This window comes from Stegodyphus dumicola, chromosome 2 (assembly GCF_044657685.1).
Source record: "Stegodyphus dumicola isolate Sdum_Otavi_A_Nest chromosome 2, ASM4465768v1".
Lineage (NCBI taxonomy): Eukaryota > Metazoa > Arthropoda > Arachnida > Araneae > Eresidae > Stegodyphus > Stegodyphus dumicola.
The window spans coordinates 90,817,976-90,834,178 of NC_140769.1; the positions used below are offsets into that span (position 1 = coordinate 90,817,976).

Sequence of the window (16,203 nt, forward strand, 5' to 3'; positions counted from 1 at the left end):
TCAGTGCTTCAAAAATGGTCAGCTCTCCAATCCATTTGGAAAATAATTAAAATTCCAAAAAAATAAACTAGCATCTTATCTACAATTTGAAATTACAATCTATAAAATAAAATTAAATAAATGTCTACAACACAAATCTATTAAATGTAATGCTAACAAACTTCCTTGAACAAAGGCGAAAGAGAATAAGAGAATTAACCGCTCTAGTGAAAAATCAAACAGCTAACTGTAAAATTACTCATGACCTTTGGAAAATCACCCGAACAATTTCATAGTTGATAGCCAATCCTCCTCTTTCCCCCCAAAAAAAGAGAGAGAAAAGAAAAGTAGGAAATGAAACACAGGTGTGGACCCACCTTTCTATGTTAATGAGCTGACTGATGAGCTGCAGAGAAACAAATATACAGCCAGCCTCTTAGTGACCTAGTCTTGTAGTGAGCCCACTCTGGGTACACCTGATGTTCACTGTTCGATTTTAGGCAAGATTTCAAGGTAAGAAATTAAAACTAATATAGAATAAGGAGATTAGCATACAGCCAAGAAAATAACATAGAAATTTCTTTTCAAACAATTCCTTTTATATCCTAAAAATGTCTGGAAGATTTCTTTGAAAAATGAGGGTCTTTAAGAACTAAACATGGCTAAAATATATTGGACTGGTTTGTGTTGGGCTGCCAGCTATCATAAATAAAGAAGGTTCAGAGTAATCTATAGTAACCTATAAATCCTTTCTCATTCAATTTTTCTGTGCTTACAGAAGAAAATTTTTAGGTGTACCCACACTGAGCACACCGTGCCGCAAAGTTAATAAGCTACAGCACTGTCCTAACAAGTAATCCACTGAACTAATGCAAATTTGTTTAATCTGTTTACTGGGATTTGAACCCCGGAGTAAACTACCAGTATTCAGCGACTTTACCGCTCAGCCGTTTGTGGGCCTTTATGAAATGGAAGGCGATAACTTTATTTAAAATGATTTTCAGAAATACCAAGATGTTTCGAAAAGTTGGATGCTTTTTAATATACTTGCAGAACACCTGAAGAAAAAGAACAAGAATAAAGCAGAATGCCTGAAGAAAAACTGTTTAAAGCAGTGTATGCAAGTCATCCTAAGTTAAAATGTCGGTTATACATCTCTCTCATTTATATATCTTTTCTGAATGGAACACTAAAAGGCGTGTTAAATGTGCTTTACTGTATTTTCTCTTTTAATATATGCAGTTTTTAAATGCCTGGTCTTTAGTCTGGGTCACAATGCTTTAGACTGGGTCACAAAGTATTCTTCCGAAAGAAACGCAATTCAAATAAATAAAATCAAATTCTGGAAAATTTATATTAATAAATATATTTAAAATGCTCAATTCGAATGAATAAATAGAAAATTTTAAAATAATTATCTGAAGAGACAATGCAACACTAACAATTAAAATAAAAGTCTAAAAATTTAAAAATTACCTAAAATAGTAACTATGACTAAAAATATAGTATAAAGAAAACTATTTGGAAAAAAAAAAAAATAAATGATGCACCTTCGATTTTAACTACGCAGTTCGAATGAGTAAATAGATTTAAAACAGTTATTTGAAAGAAAATATGTAACGTAAATAATTAAAATGAAATTCAAAAAAGAAAAAAAATTGCTTAAAATTAATAACAATTATAATTAAAATATAATATAAAGAACATTACTTGACAGAAGGAACAATTGGGTCTTTTTTCCTCTCACGCACTATATAAAAATGGAAATTTAAATAGGTTGCCACATATTAAGAAGTTTGCCAAGTGAACTAATTTTTGTGCAAACTGAATAAAAAGTGGCAACATAAATTGTTGAATTTCTCAGTAAATTTTGCACCAAATTTTACAAAATTTAATATTTAGGCATAATTTGAGTCGTAGAATCGAAATATGTAAAAAAATTGGTATGTTATTGCAGAAAAAGTCAGATTTTGTGTCAAAATACCTATGTTAGAATAGTGCTATATATAAATCTAATATATATCCTAAGTCGTGCTTTCAAGACATAAAGAACGCAATTTGAATTTCGTGAATCGGCCCATTAGAACGGGAGATATAGAACTGTCCCCCCCTTTTTTTAGCAGTTACATCTACTAGGATCATTCTGAAATATTTGAGATACACATAAGTTTTTAAAGGTATACTTATAAAATTTTAGGTGTGTTCAAAGTAGTTTATTTCAGCATCAATGCACTCATGGAGGTGAATTTTTTAAAGGTTAAATGCCTCAAGCCATTCATTTCTTAGAATCGATGATAAAAATGCAATTATAGTCCATCAATCTCATCTTCAGAATGAAAACGGCATCCATTAAGTTCTACTGTAGATAAAAAAATAGCCAAAAGTGACACATAGCTAGATCAGATGAACAGGGTGGATGTTCTATCACTTTGATGTGTTTTTATTCAAGAAACCCAAACTATCAATCTTGCTGAATGAGAAGAAGCAGTGTCATTGTGTAGCATGAGTCCTCTAATATTCACTTCTTGGTGAATTTCTGGAAGACATTTAGTGGTGTCACTGTTAGCTGTCATTGGCTTCTGTCCTTCCAGGTTGAAGCCTCTCACCAGTCTTGTACTTCTGATGAAAATGGCATACATTACTGTTTTCATAGCCCGTTGTCTTTTCACCATTGTGAGCTTGGAATCATTTTCAAAGACCCATATTTTACTTTTTGACATTTTGGAACGTCAAAAAATAGTACCGTCAAAAGTCGTTAATCCGGACTCGTCGGGACTTCGGCGATTCCGTATTATCGATTTTTCCGGATTATAGATCATCAGTTTAAATCTCGTAAGATGGCATGCAGAAATTCTAAAATTAAAAATATGAAACCGTAATTTATGAAATAAAGAACAATTATGATCTACAATATCTTTGTATCTTTGTATATCAAAATTTACAAACATAAAAAAAAAAAAAAAAAGCATAATATATATTTGCTTACTTTATTAAACATTTCTTTCAATGTAAGTTGTTTAAGTTGCTTCATTTTATGTGATAATACTTTCTCTTTAATTCTATAAACAGACATAATTTCTTGTTCAGTTACAAAGTCCCACTGTTCAAGTCCCGTTAATTGCTGTGCCGAGAATACCGACTAACTTGTCAATCGAAATTTTTTCGTTTTCACTAACCTCTCTGTCACATTCTTCATGTCTTTATCCATTTTTTGCAGCAATTTCACTTTTTGTTTGTTGGACATTGAAACATACTTTCGTTTTGTAGATCCTTTGGAAGTTCCAGCATCGGAAATTCTATTTGACATAATCGAAAGTTCAAGTTTACTTTTATAAAATTGCTCTTACAGTCTGCAAAAAATAATAAGCGGGATCCAATTCGAAGATTAAGGAACAACGCAATCATTAACATTAACTGAAATAGATAATTAGATAATTTTAGCTTACACCGTCCGCTATACATTAAACGCGCAGGCGAAAACGTATTCTGCACTTGAGCACATGCATATGCGCAGTAGTCAAGGTCTTACGCGCACGCGTAAAACGCCTGTGCGCACAACGCGGCACATGCGCAGAAAGTTTTTAGCTTTGAGGTCCGGATTATGGGTGTCCGAATTAACGACTTTTGACTGTATATACATTTCATCCAAGTTACAATTTTAGAAATAATGTGGGGCCACCATTTTTAAAAGTAATTTAAGGGTTTCCTCCTATCTGATTCTAATATAGTCCTCTAGTCGGTGCTGAGTTAAATTATAGGGAACCCAATAACAAAATAGTTTTTCATGTGCAATTCTTCATGAATAATTTTATGTATGGTGGCAGATCCAATGTTAAGTTCCTCCTGTATTATTTGGTAGGTGCAGTGATTTTCTATTAACATTTTCCATATGGCAAACACATTATCCAGAATTACTGCCTTCCTATGTGCTCTGCATCCTGAAGAGGAGTTGCAACCTTAGAGAAATTTTGTAAAACATCTGAATATAGTAGCACAAGATGGACCTTCATTTTCAAATGCTAATTAATTGTAGACATTGAAAGTGATCTTTTTGATTTAATGCCACTTTAGAATCACAGAAAATCACAGTACAATAAAGCTTGTGTCTCAAATCTATTTTTCATTCTGCCCAAAATTTATCCTACGCTTAACTTCTTACAACTGGCCAATAGAAAGTGGTTGCTAGATTAAAATAATTCATATTTTCAAATCTAAACATTATTTTTTTTCTGGAACTTATCATCTCACATATCTAAAAAATTTCAGAGTGACCTCCATATTAATCTGCCATATATTTTATTCTGATGACACTTTAAAGTGCAGAGAAGTTGGTTTATTTGCGGCACTAATTTACACATAAATTTTTAGTGTTATATAATTATTTTATATAATTTTAAAAAATCATATTTAATTGCTAGACATCCATTTAGAAAAATATTCCTTCCCAACTATTTAAATACAAGATTTTTATTTTAAAATAAAAATTATGAACAGACATATTTAAAGTTGCAATATGCAATTATGAGCAGTAACCTTTTGAGGCCGGGGATTTGGTAGCAATAAAAGCCTTGAAAGGACGGGGAATCTTGAACCGAATGCTTCCCCCCCCTTTAAGAAATCATCTTCTATTTGCCACAAAGATTCTTGTGTGTAGTTTAATGGATTATCAGAGAGGTGGATTTATGTCGCAAAAGGAAGGGAAGTGTAGGGATTAGTGACCAGACTTCAAGATGCTTTTCGTCACTAAGGGAAAATTTCATATTACAGTTGTTCTGGATTGAGACTACTGGGAAATGTGTAAATCTCTGTTGAAGAAAATGCTATTCTTTATATTATAGGACATTACTTTTGTTTTTATAAAATTTTGGTTTGGATTTTAAATTACACTGCAAAACTATGTGTCTTTACTAAGTGCTTTTAATAATTATTTCTATCGTATCGTTATATTATGTCAAAAAAATATTGCAACTATTTGATTATTTTCTTGGACAATTTAAAATTTAACCAGTCTTCATCTCAGACTTTTTTTTTATTGTTAAATGACCTTATAATTTAAAATTTTTTTGGTACATATTATCAAATATAGCTATATCTTCGAACTTTCTTTCATACGGGGAATAATTAAAAAATAAACGCTTAAAGCTACAGAAATGATTAAAAATGAAAGTTCAGTGGAACTCTTAAAATTATGCTCTATAGGCATAATGAAATTTTAATTTTACATAAATGTTCAAAATCTGCTTGATAACATACTATTTAAGGAGGACATTTTCAGCAAATTAGAATATAACTGGTTTAATTAAAAATAATTTTATTTTATTGTAGACTGTTAGTACTGCAATGTCCAACTACATAAGTGCTACTAATTAAAGTTCAGTTCTTTTTCCAAGATTAATGCATAATAAAACAGACGTTCAAAAACTGTTTTTTAGAATACTTCAGTTTTAAAAATTTGGAAGAAAAACGATTATTTAATCATGTACCATTTTATACTGTTTATTGAAAATCAGTAAGTGATATATTTCAAGTATTAATAATTGAATGAATTTAGGTCATTAAAAATGTCAAATTATTTAGTATGCAAACCCATAATTCAAAACGTAAATTCCATTTGTCTTTTTTTCCATTTGTCTAAAACTAAATTCCCAGCCTCAGTAAGGGAACGTGTTTACTCAGGTTTCAAAATTTAGGTTATTTCTTAGTGCAAAGAATTTTTTAAAATGAAGGGAAAATTGTTTGTTATGCATAGTGTCTGCAAAACTGTGAGACAAAAGTTACACGATAATTAGTTGTTGTCTTCAATACTGTTTTATGCTATTCTATATTATGCTACATAATTTAGCACATTAAGAGAAATTTCCAGATAATTTCAGGTGCCCGGTCAGCAAAATTCTCTCCCATTTGAAATCGTCGTTGCATGTTAATTTTTCCATTCCCTCTATTGTTTAAACCAGTTCATTTCAACTCCAGACTGTCTTTGTAGCAGCTTTGACATCAGCCATGGTGGCATCTTTTATATGGTGGAATTTAAATTCTATGATATATTAACGAGTACCTTTACTTGCAGTTACTCAAAAAATCTTCATTGTCAGGTCATGTGAAATCTATACTGACACAGTTGAATTAACTGTTTTTCTCTTTTTTATTGAAAATTTGGCAGCTATTCATTGGTTTCATTAACACCTCAGTAATATGCGGTTGTATCGAAACTATTTCATAACTGAGTGCCCAAGGTATGCCCCTCAGGAATTTGTCCTTGAACGTAGTTGCTAAGATATATGAATGACAAAGGCATTCAATCACTTAAAAGGTCAAGGTTCAGAAATTCAGATGGGGAACAAGTGTTGTCTTAGAACAATGACTAGTATATTATTTGAGCACTTTTACATTCTGTTTGTATTCTCGGAGCTCAACGAACAATGAAATTTCAGAAATGCTACTCTAATCCATTCTGAACATCTTACTTCAAAATAATTTGACCGTGAAATCGAGATACTGATACGGAGGTACCTTTTAAAATAACAGTACATCAGTACACCTAGAATCTAATGGCTAGAGATGACCTTTCAAACTGATTGACTAATTTTAGTGTATTTACGATTTCCAGGTTTCAGACTGAAATTGTAAAACTACTGTTGTTTCTTTGACACAAAATTTATATTTATGTTCTTGTAATTTGTTTGAATAACAGTACCATCACAATAAACTTCCATGTGTGAAGGTCACTTCAGCATAAACAGATATATATGGAAATAAAGGCAGACAGAATTGTTAAGAATGTAAGAAAAAGTGCTTGTACATGTGTACAAGTGCGTGGGAATTTATATTTGTTTATGGAAATGTATACCTACATATCCATGTAGTATGTATGTCTGCATTGATATAATATGGTATAAGTGCAAATATGCACATAAAGTGGAAAGCATGCTTACCCTTAAAGTGGAATGACATATATACAGACAGATACGTACATGTACACACACAGACACACATATGCATTTTTATTTATGTGTTTGCGTGTGGATTTATGCATATGTGTATAAACATACAGATATATGTATGCGTATACATTTCATCATCAGGATCTTGAAGAAGTTTTAGTATTTCTTCTTCAGTCAGACCTCTTTTCATTTTCGGCAAATTGCTAGAAAAATGTCAAAATAATTCTTAAAAAAACTTACGAAAATATGCAATATTCTAAAGCAATGCAAGGCTCTGTTTACAATTTACAAATGCAGTTATCGCGAATTCTATAGCTATGTCGCTACAAGAAATAAAAGGGAAAAATTGGGAAAAACCCGATTCTTAACACAAAGACCTTTGAAAGAGATCAGTGGTTAAAACCCCAGGGACGTCAAATTTGACATTTCACCCAATTTCAGCCTGGAAAATGGGGGAACATAGCCACTAAAGTGGACAACCCCGTCCTTTCAAACAGAGGACTCTATGGCCACTATAATGGCCATCCCGTCTTCAAGAGGTTAATAAAAGAAAACATGACAATAAAGATTTATTTTCATCCATAAAATTCTGGTTTTATATTTTAACAGATGACTATTTGAATAATCATATGGAACAGATAATTTAAATATACTTACCTCATCAAATTTTGCCCATTCACTTAAAACCAAAGAAACAGCCAATCTCTGTAAAGCAGATTTCCAATTCAAATGAAACAAAACAAGTTTTACAAATGACTCAGTCGGTGTTTCAGTTTCTGGAGGATACAAAACACCAGGGATAGGTTTTGTAATGTAAGAAGAAAGAAAACCAATAAACCTAAATAAAGAAAAAATTATAAATATGAACAAAAATATATCTGTGTATAATAAAGATTATGCTATGTCTCAAAAAGCCTGGAAATACACTAAAAGGTCAATATAACACCATTGCTGCTTTTTTTTTCCCCTTAAATAATTGACAAATCTGATTCTTTATTTACTTTCTTCTCTTCCTGTAACTGTATATACCAGGGGGTTCTCAATGAGGGGATATTTCATACTTTCTGGGGGAGAATGTGGTCAGCCTTTTATTGACCTGTTAAGGATTTAGTTTTAGTTTATGAATACACAGACACACATAAAAAAAACTGCTTTTCTTCATGTTTTGATATTTACTAACTTTATATTTATCAATATTATTATTTGATGCAGATCAAATATCAAGTTTTGATATTTATCAATATTATTATTTGATGTATATCAAGTTTTGATATTTATCTATACTTTTCCTTATTTAATTTATATTCTAGGACATATGGTTGATTCTATTTTACATAAGCCTGTCCCAGAAAAGGTTGAATTCATACAGAATTTAGAAGTTCCTTATACTAAGAAAGATGCAAGAAGTATTTTAGGACTATTATTATATTACAAATCTTACATACCCAAATTTTCTGAAATAGCGCGACCTTTAACAGCATTTACAAAAAGTGCTTCAAATGAAATCACCTGGCTGAAAGAACATGATGAAGTGTATATTCAACTGAAACATATCTGCAATGCTTCTAAATGTTACTCTCCAGATTTTAATTTGCCCTTTATTATTTACACGGATGCATCATCATACGCCGTAGAAGCTTGTTTGACTCAGCAAGAAAACACAGTGTAGAACACCCAAAAGTCTTCGCTAGCAAAAAGTTGACCAAGATGCTCAGAAATAATACTGTTATTGAAAAAAAAGCTTTTTCTGCTATCTTTGCCCTGAAGAAATTTTAAACTTACTGATTGTGAGATTGTCATTGTTAATGACCCTTTCAAATTCCTAATCTCAAATTCCAAGTTCTAATTTGCAGCACTGGCCTTTAGCATTACAATGACTTCATGCAGTGATTACATACCAAAAAGGAAAAGATCATATTAACACAGACTCATTATCTTGATTAACCACCTCTCACTGAAAACATGACCAAAAGTTGATAACTTTTGAAACATTATAGGAACATTTTGACTATTTTGTTTGAAAAAAATTTTAAGAGCTAAAATGCTAGATTTTTCAATATTTCTAATGTTACATAATATATTTAATATTTAGCCATGGTTTAATATTTAGCCATGGTAGCAGTAAAAGTTACCAAACGACGGGGAATCTTGAACCTAATATTTTCCCCCCTTTAAGAAATCACCTCCTATTTGCAGCAAAGATTCTTGTGTGTAGTTTAATGGATTCTCAGAGGGGTGCATCTATGTCACAAAAGGAAAACCTTTGAAAGAGATAAGTGGTTAAAACCCCAGGGACATCAAATTTGACATTTCACCCCACTTTTCAGCCTGGAAAATGGGAGAAAAAGATATGGCCACTAAAGAGGACAACCCCGTCTTTTCAAAGAGAGGACTCTATGGCCACTATAATGGCCATCCTGTCTTCAAAAGGTTAATTTCATTTTGGAATTTTGCATTGATCACTAAAAACAACAAATCACTTTTCAAATTCTTGCTACCAAATATTACAGCCCTGTAATTATAGGTTGTACAGTATCATTTTGTTCAAAGTAAAGCCGTTAAACGATTTTGTTATTTGATACACATCAAAGTCCTTATTTCAATTTTCAGCCTCTTTGGGCTCTTAGGGGCTACTTTTCAACTTTTGGATAAATAATGTAGTAATATATAATTTAGTTCAGGAAGAATATCTCTTCAATACAGGTTATTAAAGCCCTGTATTATATTTAAAGAAATTAAATAATGAAGAATCTATATAAATGTATGTATGTTTCTCACACTGTGATAAAACAATGCTACCTAGAGCCATTAAATTTTGAATAACACCCGAATTTGGTCATGTAAAAGCCCAAATTTGGCTTTTAACATGGATACAAAATTTACTTTTGCCTTCCTCTGAAGGGTCTTCCACTACTTTTTAATTGCAGCCCCTATTACCAAATCTTCTTCTTTCTTCTGATTTTTTATTTCACCATAAATCACATCATACATAGAAGAAAAACAAGAATTGGTTTTAAAAACTTTGATAAACTGTCTTTAAACAAATCATAAATCATTGATAGCAAAATATGAGTTACTGGAATTCTGCTTTGTAGAAATGTTTTAAGAACATTGAATGATGCAAAATGAATTGTACAAAAGAGCAAAAAGCTTCGTTAGGTACGAAGACAAAAACATTCATATTCGTTCTTCACAAGATAAACTTACATTAATCGGAAAATGTTTCCCTTGTTGAGCAATTTTTTTTATTTTGAAAGAAATTTGTATCTTATGCTTATATTTTATAGTATTATTTTGAGAACTGCCAATTAAATTCCTCACTGGTGCAAAAATTATTTTTCTCAAATCTATTTCTAACAACTGATACTGATAACAACTAACCTCCTATGGTCGTCAGATTTAATTAAGGCTTTTTTTCGTTAATTAATGTACCGCAACTGACTACCGGTGCAGTAGTTGGCGAGCCACACACCTTCATGACATTAGATTCTCTGCTTTAGACCACATGACCAGCTAAACAGTGCCTGACCACAGACCCTTCTACAGCTCCGTCCAGCTTTGGCATTTTCTTGCAGGAATAGGCTTTACAGTTTTTCCCACCTCAGCTTAAACCTCATCTGGAGAATACTATTTATGGACTTCCTCAGATATCAGGCCCAATTTGGGATTCTCTCTGATATCTGGAAAGAGCAAGGACAGGAATTCCTCACTGTATGCCAGAATAATAAGAATAGTATCAAAGTAACTGCATCTCCATTTACTTTAGATATTTTATAACTTTCAAAAGAGCTTTTTATCTTTTCTCTAGAAGCATTTATTCTTTAAAAAATGCAAGAAGTGGGTTCTATTGATCGAGAATTCTAGATAAACATTTCTTTAAAGATGGCCTGAGTGTACATACATGTTTCAAGATTTTTATTTCAGTATTATGCAGCTGTTAGAATTGTTTAAATTTTCCCTTGCCTTTAGAACTCTTTTGGAGATAAAAATAAATATCAACAGGAGATAGTAATAAATATCAACAACGTGTTCACCTATACTTATTGGTAAAGAAGCTGCTCCTTTCCAGATGCTAAATTTAAGAGTTGACAGGTGCACCTCATAATTTGCAAATTTGAAGCCTCGGTTTTTAAGATGTCTGCAACACCAGTCTTCAAACCTACCATTACTGGTGCATAACAGGCACCAAATCATTATACGCACCATTCCTAAGCAATTATTCAGAGAAATTGCATTTTCTTTCAAAGCTTTAATAAGTTGTACTGTATCAAATCCTGTCGAATGTCCTTCTAAAATGGGAACAGAAAGTAAACTACGTTCAATTTCTGAAGACGCTGGATTAAAAAAGAGAAACAACAATTGGATACAGTTTTGATTAAGTAGTATTGCTTCCATGTGTACAGATGCAAAATTGAACTGCCTTAATGCAACAAATAACTGAAGTTTTATTTTTCATACCCATATGTTTAACAATTGCAGCTGTTTTGGTCCTTGCACTTGAGTATTTTTTTTAGCAGCGTTCAGCGTTCAGCAATCTCGTTATCGGGAAACATTTTTCTAAATAAACTTGTAGCATGATTCTATACAGTCAGTGGCAGTTGTGTTCCAGTAAAAAGGCAGAGAACAGACATTCAGCATTAATAACTTTTTGGTCCTTTGTTTCCACAGAAAAATTTAATTTTTTCTCGCCTTCAAAAGAATTCATGTTGTCCTCGTGTTTTTGTGTACGCACTTGTTTGACAACATCGACCTTTTCATCATGCAAAATTGAAAAATCACAATGACAAACAGTGCACATCACAAATGTATTACATTTCCTTGAGGAAATAATGGAGGGAAAGCCATCTGTATACGATTTTTGAAAAGTACATGAGTATTTTATCTTTCTTGCAAACATAACTAGAACAAAAGATAGTAAATTCTTAAACTACTTCTTGAAAGCATGCGCATTCGCACAGCTCAGCAACAAGATGAACGAAGTAACAACCTTGATCCGAGTTTGTGGTCATTGGTTAATATACGACAGATGACACGCAGTGGCACTCGATGCTGACTGGAGAACTGGAACACAGCGTTTTCAAACACATGCAGTCCCACTTGCAAAGCAGAAGCACGCCATAATTTCTCACTGATGAAAGGACTTCAGTTTTCTTTTAGATGTAATCCAGAGAAAAACTGAGTGATTTCCAAAATAACTTTTTTGGTGCAAATAACGAAGTATTAAACCAAGATACATAAAAGACCTGAGAAATTTTACGAATAACAAAAAGTCGAGAGAAATCTGTTGAAAATTGAGTTGGCAGGAGATCAGTCAGAAATCGGGAGAGGTTGGCATCTTTGGAGACCTATGATTGCCCTGTAAACTGATAGTTATTTAAATCCTACCTTAAACTAAGATAGAATTTTGACATTATATGACATCTTTTATTTGGTGACTTAACTTCAGATTAAAAAAATTCCTTCTATAATATTTTGATCATATTAACCAAATTGTTGATCACAATAAGTGGTATCCTTTCTGTTTCCTTTTACAAACAGATAGTACTTCAGTTTCATAACAGTATCTGAAAGAAAATGTTAACCATGATCAGAAGTGGTATCTGCTATAAAAATTAGCTGGCAGTTTTTTACCTCAGCAATGGATATTTGGTACCCGCTGAGAGAATAAACAGTATTTGCTTCCACATACACCTTATCATTCAAATGTAGAATCTATATATATTTATATTCTTAAAAATCTGCACAACGCAATTAGAAGCATCAGGAATTGAAAAAAAAAAAAAGCTTTTTAAACTTGAAGTTTGACAACTAATTGCTACACTAACACACTAACAACTAATGGCTAACTGATTTTTTACTTAATTTAGCAAAGGTGTCACCCTTGGTGGTTAATCACATGCCTTATTCCTAGGTATTAGAAACAATTTTTTGCTTGGCTAACAGTCAAATGCCTATATATTTTGTTTATGATAATATGAAGAAAGCCAAAATTAAAAAATAAATAAATAAATACAAATAAATAAATAAATAAATAAAAATTAAAAAAAACATCTGATTAATCACAAATTTTAATATTTCACTTTTTATGTCACTTAACTATTTTAATAATAATGTACACCAAAATAGTAAATTATAAATTATGTTCCTTACATAAATTAAACAAAAAAATTTAGTGTCCATCTATAAAAAAGAACAAAAGACTCAAATTTGAAGTTAAGAAACATAAATAAATAAGATAAAATACATTTCTCACTATACAATTTTTGAGAAAAGGAAAAAAAAAAAAAAAAAAAAAAAAAAAAAAAAAAAAAAAAAAGAAATGAATTATTGAAAATAGGTTCTTGGTTCAGATGTGAGAAAAATGTGACAGCATATGAGTGTTTAGGAATATAATAATGGAAAATTCTAAATATAAAAAACTACAGTTTGCATCAGTATGCAAAATACAAACAGTAAACATATTAAACTAGCTTCAAAAATGAATGACTGATTTCCCATTAAACTAATAATGATCCAAAAATTATTTTGCATAAGATTAAATAGCTTAAAGAGAAGGACATATATTTCATACAAATTCTTATGTGCACATTTATGTTTAAAAATTCAATAATTTATTTTACATATTCCTACATCCCTTTCAGTACTCACTTTGCACCAGTCATCCTAGCTCGAGCAACACACTTTTCTCTTTCCTTAAAGCTTTCATTAATAGAATCATTTCCTCCAATATAATACTGTTCTTGCACTACTCTTGAGCAACCAGATATACCAGAATTACGACCACGAGCACACATTTTATCCTGAAAATTTCAAATGGTCAATTCAGAGTAATGCACAAAACCAGGCATTTTAAATATTCAGCACAGCATAATTATTGAATACACATAATGTTGCATAAGTATATATAAAGAGTACAGAAAAAAGAAAATGCTCATTAATATAAGGATCAAAATATATTTTAAACAACCACTTCTCAAACTTTTCTACATATTGACCCAATTACCCAAGGAAATATTTCCATGACCCTGGGGGGGGTAGAGTTACAAAAATTATCAGTATGAATTTTAGCACTCATTGATAATAAATGATAAAATAATTATCCAAAACAACTCTTACTTTTTAATATTTACTATATTACAGTGGAACCTCGAGATAAGAGTTTAATTCGTTCCAGCATTGAGCTCGTATAATGAATTTCTCGTATCTAGAAACAAACTTCCCCATTGAAAATAATGGAAATCCAGTTAATCCGTTCTGCACCCCAAATATATCAACATAAAAATGAATTTTTATGTTGATATTTTTTAAAATAACACTGTTAAATAATATAACTGTAGTTTACCATTACAATAGCTTCTGACACCGAATTGCCTTTTAACTGTTTCTCGTTAATTCACACCAACAACAGCTTCTCAACATATAAGTTTTGGAGGGTGTTTGGAATTAATGGTAACCCCTTTGGCCACATCAAGTTCCTTAATTCCTTCCCTCATTTTCAGAATAGCACAGATCATCCATGTCGAACGGCCGTAAAGTCTTTGCCAGTTCCGTTTCTATTACACCGCACTTATATTTATCAATAATTTCTTTCTTAATTTCAATGGCCATTGCTTCCTTCGTTATCTTTGCAGCACTATCTGAGGCAACAATCTTCTTGGAAGGCATCGTGAAAAATTTATTTTCACATTAAATGTAAAAACAATTAACTCCCAAGCACACAAACACGTAGATCAAAGAACACTGAGTGATCTGACGAAAGGATTCCCCGAGTCGAGCTGGATCGGGAAATAGCACTACGCATACCAACAGCATGGCTCATTACTTGAGTCAATGCTCGTATTTAGAGACGAATTTTTCACTCATGCTTTCCTCATATCTTGAATTTCTTGTATATAGGGGTGCTCTTATCTCGAGGTTCCAATTTATTTATATTTAAGATGTAAATTGATGAAAGTATACGAATGATTTGCTTCTAATATCTTCACCTGTAAAATTGTTACTGCTTGGAGTTGTAAAAAAAGTTCATAATTTTTGTTTAATTGTTTGTTCTTCTCGCATGTTTATTCATAAAGTTTATACAAACTGTTAACAAACAAAAATACTAATTATTCAGTATCGCAAAACAGTGGAAAATATCAAAATGTAAAATTTAATCATTCTTTGTTTTGAAGCTGGAATGGCATTGACTGGTAAAGAAACTTAGAATGAAATCTTAACTTTCAAAACTCTTATTTTTGAAAACAGGTTATTTTTATAAATTTAAAAATGTGAATTTTAAAATTCCAGCAATGCAATCCATAGGATGTTATTGGCCTTATCATTTTGATCTAATTTTACAATTTCCATTCTATAAACTGTTTTGATTCAAGATATTATGAGATTAATAAGCATGAGTAGCTTGCCTACTTTATTTAATAATTTTAGCATTAGCAGTGACTTAGCATCTTTGTTAATGCAATTCAGAAAGGCAAAGAGAAAAAACGTGTGCATTGTGGATGTGTGTCGGCAATTGGCAATATTCTAAAATTAATAATTACATGCTTTCTCACTTAGTAAAACGAAACACTTTTATTTGTTTTCCATTCTGAACTACTAAAAAATGATTGTAATCTCAACACTAACTGTTATTACTTTAAAAAATATATATATATAAACATTAAAAATAATTATGTTTAACAATATGAATCTATGTGTAGGAAAATCAAAAAATAAACTGACATTTTGGTTTCAAACCATTATATATGTACTTGGGTGATCAAAGTTTAAATTTAGAAGTAATATTTTTCAAAAATAAAAACAATCTAAGAAAGATAATTGAGCAGTGAAAAATTGTAATTCCTCTGTGCACTTGATGAATTAACATCAAAATTGAGCAATCAAAACAGTTTGATTCTGTGCATTGGATGAGTTAGCATCAATATTAAACATAAAAAAATTACTCAGTACAGATCATTGGGGATTGTAAACATGGATCGAGCTTAAGACAAAACACAGGTATGCTGGCTAGTTATTTTATTTAAAAGCATTATTCGATTCATTAGATAACTGGGGGCTTCCAGGTTTATACTAATGAGCTGAATCTGCTTTTTTACTTTTATGTGAAGAGTTAAATCTTGGATGAATATCTGATACCTCCATAGCTGGCAGAGTTGACCAATTTTATGATTTTATAAATATTAATGTTAGGAATTTGCATAAATGCATAATACAAAAAGTTAGAACCATGTCTGAAATCATTTCAGAAAGTACTGAAACTTTTGTCCTCATTATCATCCAAAATTCG

The 16,203-nt window shown here is 31.3% G+C and overlaps 1 protein-coding gene across 2 annotated transcripts in view; it reads right to left on the reverse strand.

Annotated features, from left to right (window-relative positions):
* The window catches only part of Hel89B (histone acetyltransferase 1), a 224,698-nt gene that overhangs the window by 118,806 nt on the left and 89,689 nt on the right, over window positions 1–16,203 (reverse strand). For both annotated transcript variants that reach the window (XM_085810877.1, XM_085810878.1), the window contains exons 16-17: window positions 13,569–13,720; window positions 7,578–7,758 (exon numbers count right to left, since the gene is read on the reverse strand). In XM_085810877.1, coding sequence (XP_085667003.1) covers window positions 7,578–7,758; window positions 13,569–13,720 — 333 coding nt within the window. The remainder of the gene's footprint in view (window positions 1–7,577; window positions 7,759–13,568; window positions 13,721–16,203) is intronic.